At 36.5% G+C, this 23,199-nt stretch overlaps 1 protein-coding gene across 1 annotated transcript in view; it reads right to left on the bottom strand.

The window, feature by feature from the left end:
- The window catches only part of nompB (intraflagellar transport protein 88-like protein nompB), a 277,618-nt gene that overhangs the window by 230,830 nt on the left and 23,589 nt on the right, over positions 1-23,199 (bottom strand). The window contains exons 3-4 of the mRNA XM_090412432.1: positions 20,938-21,000; positions 12,489-12,545 (exon numbers count right to left, since the gene is read on the bottom strand). Of these exons, the coding sequence (XP_090268558.1) occupies positions 12,489-12,545; positions 20,938-21,000 (120 nt within the window). The remainder of the gene's footprint in view (positions 1-12,488; positions 12,546-20,937; positions 21,001-23,199) is intronic.

Raw genomic sequence — 23,199 nt, 5'->3', positions numbered from 1 at the left:
CTTAGTCTTAAAACATTTTAAATTTGTTTTCATTATTTCACGGCTCCCCTCAACGAAACCTATGGGCCCCCAAGGGGGCTGTGGCCCACAGTTTGGGAAGCGCTGGTCTACCAGAGTAAAAGCCGATGCATTTGCCCCAATAGAATAGAAAATCTGAAGCCAAAATACATCAAGATCTATACCATGCTGGTATGCGGTATCCTAGAAGTCATTTGTTGGTGACAACGCCAAGCCACCAATGTGTCCTGCACAGCTCTAAGCAACAAGATTTTAATGTCAGCCAAAGTAATGCCTACAGAAGTCAAGTTTTTGATACTCTCATTGCACCATACATCACGAAGGGAGATGGTAGCACTAGTGAAATGAGGAGCTACCCCAAACTCCTCTTTAATCTGTCGAGCAAGATCTATATTCTGCCCATAACATGAGACCTTGTTACTATGACTGATAACAAGTGGGGGGGGACCCCAGTATCCTCTATCTGTGCATAAATAACCCAAACTATTTCACCCTTCTCTACAATTAAATCAGGCTTTCTAATACCAGCTGTAGTCCTATAGTGTGGTTCGACCACAGCCTCCCAACCTTTGTTTTTCAACTGCTTATTTAATATGGAGACCAGAATCATGCCACTTCACCCGAATCCCATGAGTTCAAAAATAACATTGGGCAACATGAGAAAGGGTTTCACTGTAGCGGCAACCTGCCCTACAACTTATGTCACCTCTACGACAGCAGGTTGTGTGGGCCCTCGTTGGCAGGTCATTGACAGTCGTATCATATGTTTTAGAGTAGAACTCGAAAACATATGAAAGAAAAGCCAACAGAAACTGGACAGCCTGCAATAGATAGTGCTCTTAAAATAGCAGGAACAGAACCACTATCAAAAGCTTTCTGAAGGTCCAGGGAAGCCATAAACAAAGGCTTAAGACGTTGGCGGGAATCGGAAAGGAGGGCAGGAAGAATATAGATATTCTCAGCACAGCCACCTGAAGGGACAAAGGCTTTCTGCCGATCATCATGTTGGACATACCTTTGTAGTCTCTTGACTAACACTTTATGATCAAGTCAAAGAAGTACAGGAGAAAGTGTAATAGGCCTGTAATCCGCAGCACTACTGGTGGAATAAATATAGTTCTTGAGTTCTGTAAATAAGGTGGAATAACTGGTCTTAGTTGCTTTGACTATATTTCAAAGCAACCCAATCCAGAATTATTGAATGAGCACTTTATCAGTGTATATTATGGCAGTGTAAATGATGCTGTGCAATATGTAGAAGGGAGGCAATTATTAGGAGAATTAGAAGTGAAAGATTCAGATATGTATCAACACTTGATACATATATTAACATCTAATAAAGCTATGGAATGGGCGACATATCACCACGCATTTTTAAGTAATGTGCACAACAGTTAGCTATGCCCTTGACATGGTTATTTAATGAAAGTCTTGCAGTGGGTAAGTCTCCTAAGTAATGGAAAGAAGGCAAAATAGTACCATACCACTCCACAAGTATAGTTCTAGATCAGAAGTTCCAAATTCCAGTCTACATAACTGCAATTGTAATCAAGATGTTAGAGAGATGGTTAGGAATAAAATACAAGATTGGGTAGATGGATATAGGATTCTTTATGATGGTAAGCATGATTTTGTAAAGGATAGGTCATGTTTTAGCAATTACTTGCACTTTATGATAAAGTAATGAATATGTTAGATTAGGGAGAATTATATACAGCAATATTACCGAACTTTGAAAAACTGTTTGATAGATTACCACAGGATAAGATGGTGTAAAAGTTGCAGAGGATGGGAATAAATAGTATATTAGATGGATTGGAGATTGGCACTCTGAACAATACCAGCAAGTTGTGTATGATAGAGCATATCATAAAAGGAGGGTAACCAGTGGTGTGCTTAGGGTTCTGTTCTGTTCTTGGGTCCTTGCTGTTTAACTTGTTTGTAAATGATATATCATGGGAATATGGGAATCTTCAGTTGTTTGCTGATGATGCAAAGGTAGAGAATTAAGAGAATTATAAATGCATTGCGATGTTAATAATTCTGATGTTAATGATGAGGAAGATTTTAATAGACTTTTTGCTCGGACAATGGAGTAGGGGTTGTAGTTTTAATATTAACAAGTGAAAGGAGTTTCGTTTGGGAGTGCAGAAATACACTGCTTGGAAAGAAGTCAATGGAAACCCCATGGGGAAGAAAGGTGCATTGTGTTATGTAACAAGTCAAGTGTTTGTAGCCAGTATAAACTGGAGGAATATGATGCTCTCAAGTTACTGCAAATGTGTCCAGGTGAAATAACTACGAAAAAGGAGCTGACAGAGTTTCAAAGAGGTGCTATGATAGGATGCCATGTTGCAGACCTATCTGTTCAGCAAATTTTTGACAAATTAGGCCATTCCGGGTTCAACAATCAGTGATACCATACTAAAATGGGAGTGCAGGGAGTCAACTGCAAGTGCTACCCACAGCGGATGACCCACCACATGCCCTGAATGTAACTGTAGGGTGCTACAAAAGATAATATGTGGATCGCCATTCTTCAGCTGACACGTGGAATGCAGAGTTCCAGGCACTGACTGGCACATGAAACTGCACAAAAAATTTCAGAATCAAGGCTCACAACATGGGTTTCCATAGTAGGACTGCAATATGCAAGCCCCACATTACCCAAACCAACATGCAACATTGTCTTCAGTGGTGCAAACAGCTTGTACTGTGGGATGTGGAAGCTTGGAAAGCTGCTTTATGGAGCAACGAATCATGCTACCCTCTAACAAGCATATGGAGGCATAGGTGTGGCGAATGCCCAGTGAAAGTCTCTTACCAGAGTAGTAACCCCCAACTAAGAAATTTGGAGATGGCAGTGTAATGGTATGGTCCTGTTTTTCCTGATTTGACCTCAGACCTGTGTTTGTGGTGCCACAAACACTGAACTCTAAGAGGTATCTGAACATTCTGGACAATGCAATACTTCCTCCTTGTGGTGTATCTATGAAACGGACTGTCTCTTTCAGGCAAGACAATGCACCATGCCATAAGGCTGCTGCAACTGCGTGGCTGAACCAGTCAAGTGTGGTGGACACGAACATCACCACACTTGACTGGCCACCACAGAGCCCTGATCTCAACCTTAATGAACGTTTGTGGGATGAACTGGAGCAGTGGGTGAGATCAAGGGATGCCTGCCTCACAAAAGTCCATACATGCCTACAAGAAGAATGGTCCAAAATTCCCATTGATTAATACCGTATGCCCCATAGGATTGCTGCAGTCATCAAAGCAAAACAAGGTCCTACATCTTAATAAGGTGGGTGCCATGGCTGTTTGTTCCTCATACTATGGTGTCCATTAACTTCTTTCCAAGCAGTGTATAAGTCTATGTACTATACTGATGGCACTGTACACACTGCAGAAAGCAGATGAGATTTGAAATCTGGGAATGATGGTTGAGAGTAGACTGAAGTTTAGAGGGCATATTGCAAGTGCTGGAAAGACTGCACATCATAGTGCCACTATGACAAGTAGTACACTGACATGCAGAGATAAGGAGATGGTTATGCCACTGGTGGGTGCTATAAAACACTGTTCAGATTTGATCACCTGGATTTCATTGTAATGTGAAACACTGGAGAGGATCCAGAGACAAGTGACTAAAATGATATCAGGGCTCTGGAATGTTGGCTATGGAGAGAGGTTGAAGGAATGTGGACTGAAGAGTTTGGTTGTAGGAGGAAAAGAGGTGATACAATAGAAATGTTTACGTTAGTGAAGGGATTTTATTAGGTGAATCCAGAGTGGATTATAAAAAGAGCAGAAGGCAAGAGGGAAAGAACCAGAGGTCATCCCTGAAAGTTATGTAATCAAGAAGGGGCATGAGAAGTAGATTTTTTACTTGAAAAATTGCAGGTGAATGGAACACATTACCAGAATATGTTGTTAATGCAGGGAGTGTTAAGGACTTTAAGATTCAGTATGATAAATAAGAAGTGTGACAATTTAATTTCCAGAAAAACCGCAAATGTCGTCCATGTGGTGATTTGGTTGAAGTCACGTGAGTAATCGTATTTGTACATCTTTTAACTAATGTATGTGTAAACCTCAAGCCAATAGAGCCATTTGCAAGTTGGTTATTGCAAAAACTATAGAGATCTGCGTGTAAACTTTGGCATAAAAATGTGTGATCGAAATATAGAGCAGCATGTTAACATCAAATTTTGTGTGAAAATCGACAAAACTGCTACGGAAATGTTGGAGCTGTTGAAAGTGGCATATAATGTGGATGCTCTGAAAAAGTCAAGTGTCTTTGAGTGGCATAAGAGATTCAAAGGTGGGCGAGAAGATGTGAACAACAACCCCAGAGTCATGGTGTTTGCCTGCTTCATGACAATGCTCCAGTCCATACGGTGATTGTTGTGAAAGCTGCAGTGAAGGACTGTTGCTTCCAGGAGATTGAACACCCACCCTACAGCCCAGATCTAGCACGCCCCAGTGACTACTACCTGTTATTGAAGCTGAAGAAAGACCTTCAAGAAAGAAAATTTGCAGATGATAATGAGGTGAAAGATGCAGAAAAAGGGAGATTATGTTGAAAAGTGACATAGATGTTTTCTTTCTATCACCTCTAAAAGTTAGTCAGGCCAGAAACTTATAGAACCACCCTTGTATATAAATATATTATTATCATCTAAACTCCATGTAGTCAGCGACTCATCATGGGAGGTACACACTATTGCACACAATACTCATTCAGCTGTGCCTTAAGATTCAATGTGTCTACATTCATAACATACTCAAGCAATGCATTCCACTCACCAACCACTCTCCTTGCAAAGAACCTTCTCCTCACTCCTCTGCTCACACTCTCCTTATACAATTTCCAGTGATGGTCTCTTGTTATACCCACCCCTCCCATTCTATGAAAACTTTCTTCCATGTCAACCTGATAACAACCCACAACTAACTTATGTCTCAATTATATCCGCCCTTTCCTCGTATTCACAAGGCTTGCAATTTACATTCTCTCAATCTGTCCTCATACTCCAAAGACCACTGACCACCTTTGTGAATCTTCTCTGGACCCTTTCTAACATATTCTTGTCACCATGAAAACCCAGCGACCAAATCTATGCACAATGATCCATATGAGGCCTGATCATATGAATTATTGTGCACAGATTTGATCGCCGATTTTTCATGGTGACGAGACTATGTTTTCAACATATCCTTGATCCTCTCAATTTCTGCATGTCAGAGTCCTCCACATCATTGCCATTATCCAATGTGATGTCTTCACAACTTGTGCAATGTCGCCTCTGAATTTCAGCTTCCTTGTCCACCATCATTTCTAGATCTCTGATCTCCTCTACTTCCATTAAAGTTTCTCCACCAAATGTATACTTTGCTCCCATTGTTGCTTACTAAATCTCAAAACATCACACTTAGCAACTGACAGTTCCACTTACCTGCCCATTCATGCAATCTATTCAAGTCCGAAACTTTCGAGTTATGAAACTTTTACAGTTTCTACAATCGGTTTTGAAATAATGCTGGATTTAATATCCACTTTGATTTATATAACATTCAAGTCCTCCTGTAAGCCACAACAACTGCTTGACTCTGCATTGTTCTCACCAATTTTGCATCATCTGCAAACAGCTACATATCACTAGTTAAACTAAAACTGATCCCTGAAGTACACACCACTAGTGACCTTCCTCTTTTGGGATACGGCACCCCCCCCACACACACACACACAACTTTCTGATACCTATCTCACGGCCAGTCACTGATCCAACTCAGAAGTCTGTTATCCAATCTCACCTCTTTCAATTTATTTAACAGTTTGTTGTGTGGCAGTCTATCAAAAGCATTTGCAAAATCCACCACTGTATATGCATCTCCCCTGACCAAGGTATTTGTCACCTTGTTATAGTATATAAGTTAGTAAAATGATCTCCGTTTAACAAACCCAGCTGATAACCACATAGAATACTGCTGTTATCAACCCATTTCTGTAAACTACTACTCACCAATCTCTCCAGTACTTCACCACAACTCCAGATATACAGGTTGGCCTATAATTTGAAGCTACAGCCTTATCACCACCTTTATGCAGTAGAACAATTTTACACTCCTTCCACTCCCTTGGAACCAGTGCTGTTGTAAGATTCTTATTAAACATTCATGTCAATGCTGCTGCCAGTTCCCTTAAGATGCATGGTGATATATCACAAATCCTATTGCCTTATTGACATCAAGGTTATTTATTTCCTCAAATACCTCCTGCTCACTTACAATTAAGCCATCCTCGCCTATGTCCTCTACACTTAAGTTCTTCATGATTTCACCCTGATCAGGATGAAACACCCTTATAAATTGATCACTGAATACCTCAACAACGTCTTCTGCAGCAGTTACCGTTTTTCATCTATTAACATCATCTTACCATGATCATTCTGCCTTCTACTTGCGACACATCTAAAAATCTCTAGGATTTTACTTGATTTGCTAATTTCTGCTCATTCTGCAAAATCCACCACTGTATATGCATCTCTCCTGCCCAAGGTATTTGTCACCTTGTTATAATACATAAGTACGTTAGTAAAACATGATCTCCCTTTACCAAACCCATGCTGATAACCGCAGAAAATACTGCTGTTATCCTTACTAACCGAGTCACTCTCCTGGCTTGTTCTTTTCACTCTTTGCGTAACTGATTATTACCATTATTCATTCTGTACTGTCTCCAAAGTGCAAATCTTTTCTTCTTCCAGATTTCATGCTTAAGCCCCTCATCCATCCATTTTACACCTACCTTATTCAGCCTTTTGGCATTCGGAATACATTCACACATTGATGCTGTTATGTATTTCTTTGTCAGTTCCCAAGCAGCATTTATTTCCTTATTGCTCAACTCTTCGTTCCATGCTATAGCTCCAAGCTGTCTCCTGGGCTTGTCATAATCACTAGTCTTATAATTCTACAAATATCCTTTCCTTCAAAAGTCTGCATATGGCTAGCAGCAACCCAAGTGATCACTTCATGATCACTCTCACCAACATGAGGAAAGTGTGAAACCCCACTGACAATTACATCCTCTAATGAAATGATCAGATCTAAAACTCTCGATTCTCGTGTGCTGTTTGAGATAGTTATCTCTCAAGAACTCGAAAAATTTGTTTTCCTTATTTCCAAATGCTATCTCTTCATCTATACACCACCATAATTAAAATCATCCATAATAATTGCTCTTCCGTTGTTTACTAATCCAAGTTGTTTATACATTTCTTCATCACCACCTTCTACATTTCCAGGCCTATAGCAACATCCAACTAAATATGTCTTCCTGTCAACCTCCACATTACACCACACTGCCTCATAACCATTGCCACTATTTCCCTCTTTTTTATCTACCTTATGTGGACATAACTGCGTGGTTAGCCTAGTGGCTATGTGCTTCGCAACCATATGCCTGGGGAAGGAGTGTCCTAGGTTCGATTCCCGTTGGTGACGTGAGGAGCTGAAAGATCATCCTCAGACATAGCCAAGTTAGCCGGTCTTGGGTGTGGACAGTAGGGTTTTTTCTCCAGTTTATCTTGGAGTTTTTCATAAAGCAGGCAAGCCAGCCTTGAGAACTCAACACTACAGGACATGGGATACACCGGGGCATAGAGCTGATCACCTTATCCTGCGAACGGTTTGAGGTCCGATGATTAATAAACCCTCGACACCGCAAGGCAAAAGGAAGATGAGATGTGGACATAATTCCCCTGCTATTGTCAGCAGCACCCCACTCCCTTTTTTGTCCTTTCTATCCTCACGAAAAATACTATATCCTTCCATTTCTATTCTTGTTAGAATATCATCTATATTCAATCATGTGTCCTAAAGTCAGGGTTTGCTGGAAAACTTGAAGAACTCAGTGGGCTGAATGTGTGCCATCCCAATTCTTGGGATTTTTATGCTGCCATTATTGTTAAGATTAGGATGGTTAATCGAAATTTCACAGGCTTCTTTAAATTTCCATGCATAGCAAGTTTTTGTATGATGCAAAGAACGTATATACAATATATACATGAAAACACAAGTATTATTTATTAAATATTCTGCCATATATCTCAGTCTGAAATTAACAGACTATCACATTCTACCTTGTAAAAACTGTTTTTAAGCCACTGATGATAGTCTGTTAATTTCAGACTGAGATATATGGCAGAATATTTAATAAACAATACTTTTACCTTGTGTTTTCGTCACCCATAATGATATAAGAATGTCATTATGAGTGACTTTAATTTTCCAAACATTGATTGGGTAGAAGAGAAATCTCATGATAAGAAAGAACAGGAATTTATTGAATTGTTGCAAGACAACTTTCTCAAGCAGCATGTGAAAGAAGGAACTAGAGGACAAAGAGTGTTTGGATTTGCTCATAGCTTCAGAAGGGATCTCTGTCAAGAATATGGCTATTTTACCACCAACTGATGATAGTGATCATGCAGTTCTTTCTTGGGAAGTACCTACTTGCATTGAAACTCCTATTAAAACAGGTTACATGCTGAACTACAAAGCAGGAAATTATGATCAACTTAGAAGAATACTATCTTTGGTCCCATGGTATCAGTTGCTGAATGGAAAAAATGTCAGCAATGCATGGGAATCTTTGAAAAAGTGCTTAATGAGGCAGTCTCTCAATGTATCCCTAGTGTTTGAAGAATAAATAGATTGGGAGTGAAATGGATGTGCAGCCTTATTAAGCAAGAGATCCACAAGAAGAAGATGATGTGGAAAGAATATCATGAGAATAAGAGTGAGAGGAGTTATGAAATATATAAAGCTCAGGCCAGAAAAGTAACGAGTATTTTAAGAAAAGCTAAAATGGAGTATGAAAAGAAACTGGCCATGCAAGCTAAAATCGATCCAAAAGAATTTTATCGTTATGCTGCAAGCAAAAGAAAGAATGAACATGGAAGAATAACTTTATTGAATGCAGATGGTACAAGAGTGTCAGAAGGTAAGGAGATTGTTCAGTTAATGAGTGTTCACTTTGCTAAGATACATCAACCAGGTGTATGTAGCATGGTGCACAGTGCTACTGCTACATTGGATGAAGAGTTAGAGGTTCATGAAAATGAGGTTGAAGAGTTCTTGCATAACCTGGATAAGAATTTGCCAATAGGAACAGTTGGAATATTACCCCATTTGCTAAAGCAATGTTCAGCTGAATTGGCTAGGCCTTTCACACATTTGTATAACTTGAGTCTCAGCTCAGGAATGAAAGGAATGTATGATAGTTCCATGTGTCTAACTACCGACCTATTAGTATCTCTGGTGTGGTAGTGAAGATTTTAGAGAAGGTAATAAGAACTCGCATAAAGAAATGGGTAGACAAGCATTCTATACTCTGCAGGGAACAGCATGGGTTTACTAAAGGAAGGTCATGTTTTAGCAATTTGCTCATATTTCATAACAATGTTATGGCCAAGTTGGAAAAATGTTGGATTTTTCTAAGGCATTTGATAGGATACCACATGACAGGTTGTTGTGTAAACTGAGAATATGGGACTGGAATATAATCTATTGACTAGGATCAGGGGATGGTTGACAGACAGATATCAAAAAGTGATATACAGTGGGTATGAATCTGCCAGATTTAAGGAAACCAGTGGTGTACCTCAGGGTTCAGTCCGTGGGCCATTATTGTTCAATCTGCACATTAATGACATCAAGCAGGATCTATCATCAGATTTGCCATTGTTTGCTGATGATGCAAAGATAGGCAGGGCAATCAGGGATGCTACGGATATTCAGCAATTACAAAATGATTTGAATAGACTGGAAATCTGGGCAAATGAAAATGGCTATCAGTTCAATGTTAGTAAGTGTAAAGTTATGCACTTTGGCGTGATTACAGTTCCAGCGGCATATTATATTAGCGGGGTTATGCTACAAGAAACTGAGGAGGCAAGGAATCTTGGTGTATTGGTGGATAAGAATTTAAAGTTCAAAGGTCACATAGCAAAAGTTGCAAATACAACTCAGAGGATAATTGCTATGTTGAAGCAAACCTTGACATGTAAGGATAAGGAAGTAATTTAGCCTATTTATAAGGCTTTGATAAGACCACACCTGAGTTACTGTGCACAGATTTGGTCTCCCGGATTCCAAGGGGATAAAGAAGCTGTGGAAAGGGTGCAAAGAAGAGTCACAAAGATTATATGCAGATTATGAGAACAGATTGCGAGTATGTGGATTGCAGACTTTGAGGTCTATAAACTTTTGAATGGGTGTTATAGCATTTCAAATGATGAAATTTTTTTATTATATGGAAGGCAGGGAGAGAACATAGGGGGCATCCATGGAAGTTAAAGTTGTTTTCAGTCAAGAAAGGGATAAGAGCTAGGTTTTTCTCCTGGAGAGCAGTGAGTGAGTGGAATAATTTGCCCTTAGGAGGTAGTGAGTGCATCTAGTGTAAATGAATTTAAGGGAAGGTATGATAGCTGGGTTGGATAATATACAGCCTCCCTCGATGAGTCCTTGACTCCCTGGAGGTCGCAGATAATAATAATAATAATATATTGTACAGAACTATGGCAAAAGTTTCTCTTAAAACTAGAAATAAAGAACATACTTTTTCAATCAATTTGGTGTAGGGTATTAAGAGCATGATCTGAGAGGCCTGCTTCACCAAACTTTGTGTTAAAAAATAACACAAAGTTTGTGTTATTTTTTAATGGTTAGGGATTGTACGTCCAGTTTCACCAATATATAAGGTAAGTTACAGGTGCAATAGATAAGATAAACCCAAGGGTTAGCCAATGGGGAAAGGATCCTTAGAGAAGTTGAATATGTTTTTTAATTTTATAGGTGGTTTAAAAGTGGCATTAAGATTATAATGTGTAGAATTCTATTCATTTCTTCTGATAACCCTTTAATGTATGAGATAGCTATGGTTTTACTGTAATCTATATTATATGTATTTTTTGATGAAGTTTTATGAAGAACTTTATTGACAGTATTTTTACTATAGCCATTATTTATAAATATATTGCTAATAATTTGTTTAAGATCTTGATCATTAGAGCAAATTGTTATACTCTGTGTTTGAGGGTATTAATGATTTCGCAAAGGATGGTGATACGATTTTGCATGTTTATATTGGCCAGTATGTGTAGGCTTGCAGTAAACAGTGAAGGATAGACTGTCTGAGGGAAGACGTGTGACCAGTGCATCCAGGAAAGGAAGCGAGTTCTGATTTTCAATTTCAATAGTAAATTGTATGTGCCCATGCTGTTTGTTCAGGTGGCAGAGGAAGGTGTTTAACGTTTGCTTAACATTTAACCCAAATTATCACCTAGCCAAGAAATTAGCGTCAACACTCCTTGAGTGTTGACACTAATGTTTTTAATACATGATGTTTCTAATTTTGTTTATAAAGAACATACAACACTTCACAAACAAAATTAAAAACATAACACTCGGCAAAGGTGATTTATTAGTCAGTTTTGCGTTTCTGCCCTTTTCACAAATGTCCCAATCAGTGACACAATTCTTCACTTACAGAACAAATTTCTGCCTGACATTATGGCTCTCTTTGCTCGCATGCTACGTTCTGGTTACTTTGTGTGGCAAAACAATTTTTACCTACAAAAAGAAGGTATAACCATGGGCTCACCACTATCCCCCTCCCCCCAATTGCTAACTTTTATATTTTATATGGAAGATTTTGAGCAACGTGATCTAGATTCCTTTACTTTAAAACCTATAGTTTGGTTTAGATACATTGATGATGTTTTCGTTATCTGGCCACATGGCCACCAAACATTAAACACTTTTCTCAGTAATCTGAAAAAAAAACAACATGAGTGCATACAATTTACTATTGAAATTGAAAATCAGAACTCACTTCCTTTCCTGAATACACTGGTCACACATCTTCCCTCAGGCAGTCTAACCTTCACTGTTTACTGCAAGCCTACACATACCAGCCAATATATACATGCCAACTCATATTACCAGTGTATTTGCAAAATCAGTAATACCATCCATACTGTTTTAATTTATATGTATAGTGATACGAATAACTTTGTCTGAACATGTTGCTCTCTACCTTAATTTATTTTTGTGGCTAAATAGATAATAATAATAACAGGACTAGCACTGATGTAGTAAGTTTTTTTTTTCCATCAGAGGTCAAGGCCAATAGTTTTAAAGGTTGAACAGATCAATGTAATTTTAGCATACCATGTAGACTGTAGCGCAGCTTGTTTCTTTGTGTATATATATATGCGTATACTTCATGATGACCTTATGTGAAGGTCAAAATGTTGAGTTTTTATTTTTGTTTATATCAAACTGAAATTTTTATTCTAAATACGGTATTTGTTTGCATAATTTTTATGATGAATATTATAATCAAAGGACATTAAGGTGTACACACACACAAAGAAATAAAAGAAAATGAAACTTACCCCTGTACCTGCTCTTGATGTTCCAGCTCTAGATGTTCCAGGAACTTTAGCTGTAGGCTATTAACAAAACAATAAAAAAATTAAAAAAAAAAGGAGAGGGAGTTTACTATATACCTTACGTTTTACTATTAATGCAAGAGAGGTAAGAAAACTGTGAAGAAAAATTTAAAGTACATTTAAAATACAAAAAAAAAAGGAAAAAGTGTCCAAGTTTCACTTACACATTTATCATATAACAATCAGATGACATTGGTATGAAAATTTAACTTTTTTAGAATTTACAACTTTTTGTTATAAAAGTAAGAAATTATATACTATAAACTTCACAGATTTAAAATTTTTTGGCAATAAATATTACTGATTGGAGAGTGATAATGATTTCTCAAATCTTAGATCAAATAAAGCATCAACAAACATTTTCAAGAGAATTAATTGCTATCACAAGCTAAATAATAAACTTTAAACAGTATCACTTATATGAAGTAATAAGAAGAATATAAAGTTTAATGCAGAAGATTTCAAACTTATCATGCACCATCATCATCATAATAATTTGATGACAGTGATATAATACTGCTCATTTATTATCAGAGTAACATTCGATATTTCAGAATGCATTTAACTGAAAATTCATTCTTCAGTTACATGCATTTTTAATTTTATGAGCATTGAGCACGAGAGGATGAAAAAAAACTTAAAAGTTATACCAATGATCTTTTGTAGTAGAGGGTTTACATTGGCTAGTAGCAAACCTTCTGATAAGGAAAGCTACAAGGCTTTAAATAGAGCAAATTGTGACTTCTCTTAGAATTTGAAGTGATTATGGGAAGGCTTCAAGGAAATCAGATAAATATAAATCTGATATTCACAATATTTCTATTTTTTTTTTTTTCATTTTCTTCTAAAAGTGCTAGGTCACAGACTAAAAATCAACATATTTAAATACAGTTCCTTTTATTTTTATTTTTTTAGAGTGGGAAGAAGCCTGATTATGAGTAATATATTCCTCACCATGGAAAATTTATGAAGCAATATAGTTCTAAGCAAAATAAAGAGCTCTGGTAAAATTAACAGCTCCATCCTTATTAAGAATGGAAAGTTTAATATAGCAGCATCCATAGTCACAAAGGAGTCTCATGATAATAATACTGTTTTAGTATTTTGAGTACAATACTGGAAAATAGTCATAGCTACCAAGCACATTGCCAAAATATTATTATTACTTAAAAAACACATCCATAGAGTCCTTGAACTCATAGCAATAGAACCCACTAACTGAGACACTACCTAAATACCTCTTAATTCACTATGAAGAAGTATTTCTTTCACTGGAAACCAATGTCATTTTGCCCATCAGACAGATAAGTGGAATGAGTACCAGAGGACAGATGCAGCTAATTGCAGACCATAAGAATCGTAGATGGTAACTCAAGAACTACAGAACTTGGTTAGATCTCACTTCCACAAAAGTGTGGAAGATGATTCTTCTATAGCAGACATTAGCACAGATTAAGGGTAAGTCTTTTCTTAGTAATCTATTTAAATTTTTACAATTACATGGGAATCTCCATGGAATCCAAAAATTCAATACAGGAAGCTTATTCTACCGTTGTTCTCATAATACCTATCACTCTCAAACTCATTTGCTAACAAGAGACTTGCAACTACCCCTCTGCAAACCATTTCACTCATTCACCACTCTTTCCAAGATTTATATAAAAAAATGCAAGCTACACACAAGCAGAATACTGAGAAGAAACAAAATAGAGACATGGGCACCTTAAAGAGAATATTTTTTCTTTATACAACTTTGTTTTAAATATCTTACAAAGATTCTATTTAAAAATTCTGTAACTTGTTTACACTTCAGAATAAGTACAGTCAAGTCTCACTATTAGTAAACACTTCATAAGAAATTTGGTCACTATAACAAAATACTGAAAAGTCCTACTAAACCCTCACAGCTACTCCAAAGGAAATTTTCTATAGTAAACTATCCACTATAATGAACTATACATGCAGTCCTTATTTATTCTGCTATAACTGAGAGTCAACTGTATTTAATGAATTAGCAATAGACTTAATTTCTATTGCTAAAGACTAGAGACTGCAGATATGAGAGTCCTGAGAAAGATTATAGGCATGAACAGATGGCATCAATGGCAATATCATATTAAAAGCGAGGATATTAGGAAAGAACTTGACATTGTCAGCATCCAGGAATGCGTTAGCAGAGCTAATCTCAGGTGGTATGGTCACTTAAACAGAATGGGTGAAGAAAGATTAGCAAAACAAGTGTTCTCTGCCAGGTTGGCAGGAAAACGACCCAGAGGAAGACCAAGATATAGGTGGATTAATACAGTACAAAGTGCCTTAGACAATAGAAATATAAGATCTGATAATGTTGGAGTCTTGACAAGTAACAGACTGATTTGGGGGAAAATTGTAGATAGGAAGTTAGTAATGATGTAATTTTTTTCATGTAGTACTATCATATCCTGTACACTCCTTGAGGGTACATGGTAGGAATTTGATGATGATGATGAATTGGACAAGTTTGGCCATAAAGCTGGATCGTCAAAAAGCTCATAATTTAGTGTTGAGGCATTTGTATTTGAAGTCTAAGCTATTGGATATTTCTCAAGAGTCGGATTATCATCTAAACACAAATTCGAATTTATTTTCCGATTTCCGATTAATTTTGTTTCTTAAATAAAAATATTCAATTTATAAGAGAATCAAATTTACAAAGTGCCTTAGACAATAGAAATATAAGATCTGATAATGTTGGAGTCTTGACAAGTAACAGACTGATTTGGGGGAAAATTGTAGATAGGAAGTTAGTAATGATGTAATTTTTTTCATGTAGTACTATCATATCCTGTACACTCCTTGAGGGTACATGGTAGGAATTTGATGATGATGATGAATTGGACAAGTTTGGCCATAAAGCTGGATCGTCAAAAAGCTCATAATTTAGTGTTGAGGCATTTGTATTTGAAGTCTAAGCTATTGGATATTTCTCAAGAGTCGGATTATCATCTAAACACAAATTCGAATTTATTTTCCGATTTCCGATTAATTTTGTTTCTTAAATAAAAATATTCAATTTATAAGAGAATCAAATTTTCTCAATGAAATTGGATCTAAATGTTTCTGTCCTAGGGATTATCAAAATAAAAATAATTATTTGTAGCTTATATAATTAGAATAAAATATAATTATCTTTATAAATATGTATATATAAATTTAATAGTTTTTAAATATATGATATATCCAATTTAATTTTTTTTTTTAATTTTTTTCTGCCTCCAGTATAATTGTAACATAAACTCTAAGTTTTCCGCCTGCAGCATTTGCCCATTCTGCCCCTGCCTCGCGCCGGGCTTGGCTGTGGTTAGGAAGCATGTAAGATCCAATTTTTTTTTGTCATGGCATGCAACGAGCATGTACAATGGATTACTTTTTGAATGTTGTGAGTTCATCTTTAGTGACTGTGTTCAAGGAGAGAAAAGAGAGTTATATAGACACAGAGTGACATGGAAGCAATCCCTTTATGGGTCCTCAGACTTCCTGGAGGATCCTGCATAATTAATAATAATATTAATTAGTCTCAGTTGTCTTGTATTGCACTAGTTAAAAGATACAAACTCTGGCCAATGTTCTATATATTTTGCTTTTACAGTACTTCTGACAGACAGCTGTTTCAAACTGCTGATTGTTATCAGAGACTAGTCTACAAGATGCATTTATGCATTTTCATAAATGTACCTTAATTGGTATTTCTAAATTATAATTACTAGAGAAGAACATAAAAGGCTTCTACTTAGCAGTTGATCATATCAAAAGGAAGGATAAGAAATATTGATTACTATTATATGAAGGAGTGATGTTTATGTTTGAAATCACTTTCAAAAGTGACTGACTGCTGATGAGAATTGACAGTTTGAAAGGGCAGTTAAGTTGAAAGCTTTTACTCTCCTCATATTTCCACACCAATGCAGGATTATCCCAGGGTTCTGGTCTTTCACCCACTCTCTCCCTCTTGTATATAAATGACCTGCTCTCACAAACTTCCAATTCTATCCATAGCTTTGCTGACAACAGTACACTCCATTCCTCTTTTACATGTGACAAACCTCGTAGGGTTCAAGTATTGGAATCCTCAAGATCTACCATGACCACTGACCTGAAATCAGATCTAGCTATATCCCATGGGGCAAGGTCAACCTTGTAAACTTCAATGCCACCAAAACTCAGTTCTGTCTGATCTCTCTAAAGAAAGAGCTTGCATCCCCCCCCCTTACCTTCAGTAATACTGAGATATCCAAGCACGATCAGATTTCTCTTCTTGGACTGACCTGTACCTCTGATCTTTCCTGGCACAACCATATTTCAACTATAGCTTCTGCAGCTGTTAAAAAACTTTGTGTACTTTTTTGCACAAGACATTGTTTCACACCCTCATAGCTGCTAACTCTATACAAAGCCCAAATCCACCCAGCCATTGAATATTGTTCCCATATTTGGGGTGATGCACCAAAATCCTCTTTAATATGCTCAATTCTATCCAAAAGAGGGCAATCTAGCTCTCTCTCTCTCACACAAACCCATTTCAATTCCTCTTTCACAGACAATTAGTTTCTGTCTTGTGTCTCTTCTATAGATATTTTCATGGCCAGTGCTCTGCTGAATTGGCAACCATTATTCTTCCACTCTCCTCCAAAATCATTAAAGCAAGAGTCACTGCTAACCAACACCCTTTTACAGTCCATTTTGAAACCTATCAAACCAACTTCACTTCCTCCTCTTTCATTCCATCTACTTCTGACCTTTTGAACAGTCTACCCCTATCTGCCTTCCCCAAAGATTACCACCCTCAGCTGTTCAAGCAAAATGTGAACCGACCACTCCTCTTTTTCATTCCTCTTGCCCACATACGGCAGTAATGTGCTATAGGTCTTGTGGCCTTTCATGTATGGATCAGATATATATTAAAAAAAAAAAAAAAAGATGCCATCTCTTGGTTGAAAATAAAAATATTTTTAATAAATTAGGTGGCAATTGTCCCTGATCAAATAATTTGACAGTGAATGAGATGATGTTTTAAAATGGGAAAAAAGTCTAAATTATGCAAAGAAAATAATGCATTTTGAATGCATTCAGAACCTAGCTGAAAATTCACTCACCACTTGACTTTGATAACTTATCTGTGGCAGGTGGGCAGGTGAATTTCTGGAGCTTGCTCATCAGTATATGTATTCTCCACAATCAATCACATTTCACTTCTTAGGACAAATTGTCAAAAACTCATTACCTTTATTCCTAATAATTCAGAAACAAACAGTTGTGGTTATTTAGGAATATGCCAAATATTTGTCTGTTAATTTCATACGCTTCTCAGACCAGTTTGTTTTTCTGGAATGAAGATCTGAGCTTCTAGGAGGAAACCTTTTGTCATTCGAGAGCAATTAACCTTTATACAATATTCATCACACATATATCAACCACGTAACTATCGATTTCTTCGACTACCCTGGATCACTGAACTGAGCCTCCCAAACTATCATCCACCCATTTTCTGTCTCTAACAATAATCTTGGCACTTGAGTTTGTCACTTCTGAAGTTATTCTTGTAATAATTCAATCTCTCCCTCTTTTTCTCACCCAGATGCAATCCTCTAATTTAGTTCAAAATAACCACTCCTTCCAATAGCAGTTGCTTTCTTACTGTAATCTTTAAAAAATATCACTGAGAAGTGATATTTTTTAAAGATTTTAATAATTATTTAAAGTGACTTTAAATAAATATCACTGATATTACAATAATATATGGCATATGTTATAACATTTATATTATACTGAAATGCAAAGTGATCAATATTTACATTTTGAAATCTGAGGAAAAAAAAAAGTGCTATTTTTGTGTTGCAGTTAGTGGTTTTACAGATAAGCAAACTGAAACAGATACAGTGGATTCAGGTTAACTCGGCCACAATGGGAATAGCATAATTTGGCCCAATTAAGCATCATCATCAATTTCCTGATATGTACCCCCCCCCCTCCCCCAAGGAGTGTTCAGATTACTATGACAGCATTAAGAATGTAAACTTAATCATTACATGATTAAGTTTACATTATTATTAATCTCCTATCAACAATTTTCCTCTAAATCAGTCTATTACTTGTAAGCAGTCCAATATTATGATATCTAACATTTCATGTTTCTAAGGCACTTCAGACTAAATCAATCTAGCTAGTTCTTGACTGGTCTTCCTCTGGGTCTCTTTCCTACCATCTTAGAATCAGACATCTGTTTTGCTAAGCTTTCCTCACCCATTCCATTTAAATGCTGTACCAGTTTAGAGTAGCTCTACTGATGCATTCTCAAATGCTAATAATGTCAAGCTCCTTTCTAATAACTTCATTTTTAGTAGGATTCTGTCATTGATTTGCTTCCCAAATTTTTCTCAGAACCACAATTCAGCAGCTGAACCAGTTAAATGAAGTTTAACTGGTTCAGCTGCTGAATTGTGAGCTTGAATGAGCATAAATTAGAAGATGTTAATTTATTTTGTAGCAAAATTACTAATTTATAAGTAAACTTAAACAACTGGCTTTAATTAAAGTAAAATATTTGCTATAAAAATAAGTTCACTTATATATGTATTAAACAACATGCAGTTCTTAGCAGTTAATGATTGTAGGCATTGATTGAGCATAGCCTGTGTTTTTTTTTAACTGCAATTAAACAAAATTAGTGCAGATATAATATTGTCGCTCTCTCTCTATGTTCACTGGGCATCTACAGATGCCTTATAGTTACTCCGATGCTCGGTGATGTACCACATAGACCTCGCCATGTAGTCCTACTGTTTGCTTTTCTGGCAGCATCATCTGCCTGAAGATCAGTCACTCCACACTCACCATCCATCCATCTCATTGATGGTCTACCCCTTCCTCTTTTCCAGGAACTTTACCTACTATTACTGTTCTGAGAAGTCCCCCCCTTCCATCCTTTCTACGTGTCCAAAATATTTTAACTTTCTTCTGTCAATATCCTTAAAGTTATACTAATCTTTTCTAACACCAATTCATTTGTACGCCTTTCAGTATATGATATCCTCAACAGCCTTCTGTAACACCACATCTCAAAAGCAGATATCCATTTCTTATCTGACTTCTTTAGGTTCCAAGTCTCACATCCATAAGTCGCTGTTGGAAAAACAACTGCATCCAAAAGCCTCAATTTTGTTCCCATGGAGATAGATTTATCCTATCTATCTATGTCACCCATACATTTTTGTTGGCATGTTACTGAACTGGAAACTCTCCGTTCTAATCATTTTAAAACATTGAGGCCTGGTCTCGTTTCCAGTACTAATACCTTCCATTTACTAGTTCTTGACACATCTTTCAATAATCCAAATGGTGTAGCTTGTGCATAACAGAGACCCATCCAATTTGGTATGATAAAATAGCCCTCTTTCATCAGTATAGTAGGTGTCATAATATTGTCTTGCTGCATGAAATAGTCGTAATTCAATAATAAATTTTCTAGTGTTCTGGGTAGTTGCTTATTCAAGCTCAGGAGTGTCATCCTCATCACTCTCTTTTTCTTCTAACATCCTCTATTTTTTTGCTTCAATTTCCTCCTCAAAATTTTCATTTTAGTATTGAAGATAAATGTCAACGGATGCAAATTCAAAGGTGGTTCACGTCTAATGAGACGTCATTTTCACCATCTGGCATATCCATGACTGAATGCCTACACAATCACAGTGTGCAAAACAGTTTTGAATGGTCTTGTTGCTTATTCCTCACCAACTATCAGCCAAAAACTGTATTGCTGATAAAAGATTAACGTTTGTGCTGACCTCTTTAGTAATTGTCAACAACCAGTAAAATTTTTCTCGATTTCCATTGTAATTCTATGTTCCTTATGCCAATTCTTAAAAAATTCAGATGTCACCCATGCATTTTTGTTGACATGTTACTGAACTGGAAACTCTCCATTCTAATCATTTTAAAGCATCAAAGCCGAGCCCCTTTTCCAATACTAATAGTTTCCCTTTACTAGTTCCTGACATATTTGAACAGAATATCACTGTTACATGATCTACAGCTTTCAATAACCCAAATAGTGTAGCTTGTTCATAACACAGGGAACCATCCAATTTAGCATGATAAAATAGCCCTGTTTTGCCATTATAGTAGGTATCATCAGCACTAAATTATAGAATTAAGATTGCATAATTTTTCTAACACTTCATGTGATAGAGGTTATTGGCTGGCCCAATTAAATGGCATTGTGTCCCAAACAAATGAAGCAAATTCTTGTTATATTCTCATTTTGTTTTGGTCTTCTGGACCTGTCCCAATAAAACAGCTTCCCCAATTAGCAAATGAACCAATTAACCAAAATGTACTGTATTAGTATTATTTTTACCAAAGGCCTTTTTCCATGGCTGGTACGGATAGCCTTTTGGAAAGCTGCATCTTCCTGTAGAGCCTGTAATAATTATTAAGAAAAAAACATTAAGATCTTATAAATAACTAAACATATTAAATTAATTATATAAATCAACACACTTTTATATCATACTGGCATGCATTGGGAGGAGATGCACAAAATTATTAACCTTCATACATTAGGATATGGCAAGATACAAATACACTTGATTAATCTGCATAATGTTTAAAGTAGACTGACTATTTAGGATCCACTTTTAAAACCATTTAAAAAGTCAGTTTGCACAGCAATACTAATATTAATGGCAGCTATGTACAGAATGTGGTTTCTGCCCATGAAAGGTTGTAAACTTATAGTACATTGGTACCATGGGTGGATGGATTTTTTTTAATTATTTTATTATTTTTATTTTTTTGTATTTTTTTTTGTTTTTTACATGATACAGAAATCCTACTCCAGAAAACAAACTTTTTTTTTTCCCAACCTAGTTCAAAGCCAAATATTTTCAAGGTGAGTTGGAAAGCAGGTACATTGGCCACTCCACTAACCATGTCAGCAAATGATATTGTTATCATTCTGAATCAATCTGTCAATAAAAACAGTCCAATTTGCCAGTCTAGCTGGTTGTAGCTTGGAGTGCTTCTGCACTAAAGCAACAAGTTGTAGATGTGAATCTCACTATTCTCAGTGAACATCTTTTAGGAGGCATATAATATCATCATCTGGGATGTGAGATTATCATGCTGCTTATTAGAGACCAAAAGAAATTCCATGTTTGGTCTCTAGAGCAGATTTTTCAGATTACATAACTTTTAGCCACCCATAGCACTAAGAACAATAAAGTACAACCTTCATAATAGTATTCTGTAGTATAAGCAACACCAAGAGAAAAAAAAAAATAAATTTATTGAACCTACTATGAATATATTTTTTCTTTTATTGTTTATACTACGAAGAATTATTATGAATAATACACAACACCTTGCTATACATAAGTACAACCTTGCTGGGATGTTTCGCATTAGACTGAAGCAATTAAAGTTATGAGACTAGTGTACTTATGTCTGATAATTTCATACTCTAACTGGTTTTCCTATTTTTACAGGATGAAAAATACTGGCATCTCTGAATGAGCCCTTCATGGACGAAATGTGTATAATATAAAAAACTTGGATAGATAAGAGAAATACATAGATAGATATATAAAAGAAATAGATAGATAGAATATAAAAAAAAATAGATAGATGGAAATGGGATACTGTATGGGGGGGGCAGCATGCTTTTGTGAAGGGTAGGTCATGCCTCAGTAACTTGCTTACATTTTATAATACAGTGACAGCTGAGTTGGATAAAAGTAATAGGTTTATAGTGATACTACTGGACTTTGCAAAGGCCTCTGAGGATACCACATGGAATTCTAATTGGTAAACTGCAGCACGAGATGGATATAGGTTTGGTGAGAGAGATAGGAGGGTGGTTGATGGACAGAGAGTAGTTTATTCAGGAGTAGAGTCCAAAAGAAGTCCTGTGACTAGTGGTGTGCTGCAGGGTTCTCTTCTTGGACCACTACTGTTTAATTTGTTCATTAACAATATAGGAAAGGAATTTGAGAGGAACTGTTCAGTTATTTGCCGATGTTGCAAAATTGGGTAGAGCAATAGTTAATACAGATGTCAAATTTTTACAGGATGATTTGGATAGATTGGCAGACTGGGCAAAAGAGAATGGATGTCAGTTTAATGTGGCAAAGTGTAACATTATGCATTTTGGGGTGAAAAGATTACCAGCTGTATATATACCACATTAGTGGAATTGTAATCCAGGAAATTGACAATGCCAGAGACTTGGGAGTGTTAGTGGATAGGAAGTCAAAGTTTAGGGGGCACATGGCAAAAGTGGCTAAAGCAGCTCATCAGATTACTTGGTTACCAAGTAACCCAAAAGACTGACCAGCAGAGACAAGCAGGTTATTGTTCTTTTTTTTTTTTTTTTTTTTTTATCAAGCCTTGATAAGACCCCCATCTTGACTACTGTGTGCAGATCTGAGTGCCAGGATTTCTTGGTGATGAAGTGGAGAGGATTCAGAGGCAAGTGACCAAGATGGTAGTAGGTCTATGGAATGAACCTTACAAGAACAGGTTAAAGATTTGTGGGTTAGAGAAACTGATTGATAGGTGGAAAAGGGGGTGATATGGTTGAGACACACAAATTACTGAAGAGTTTTTACAAGATTAATTC

This window comes from Typopeltis vanoorti, chromosome 22 (assembly GCF_054136105.1).
Source record: "Typopeltis vanoorti isolate ZY-2024b chromosome 22, IOZ_Tvanoo_1.0, whole genome shotgun sequence".
In the NCBI taxonomy this organism is placed as follows: domain Eukaryota; kingdom Metazoa; phylum Arthropoda; class Arachnida; order Uropygi; family Thelyphonidae; genus Typopeltis; species Typopeltis vanoorti.
The sequence above is the reverse complement of the archived record's forward strand: the minus strand, read 5'-3'. Positions and strand labels throughout refer to the sequence as shown.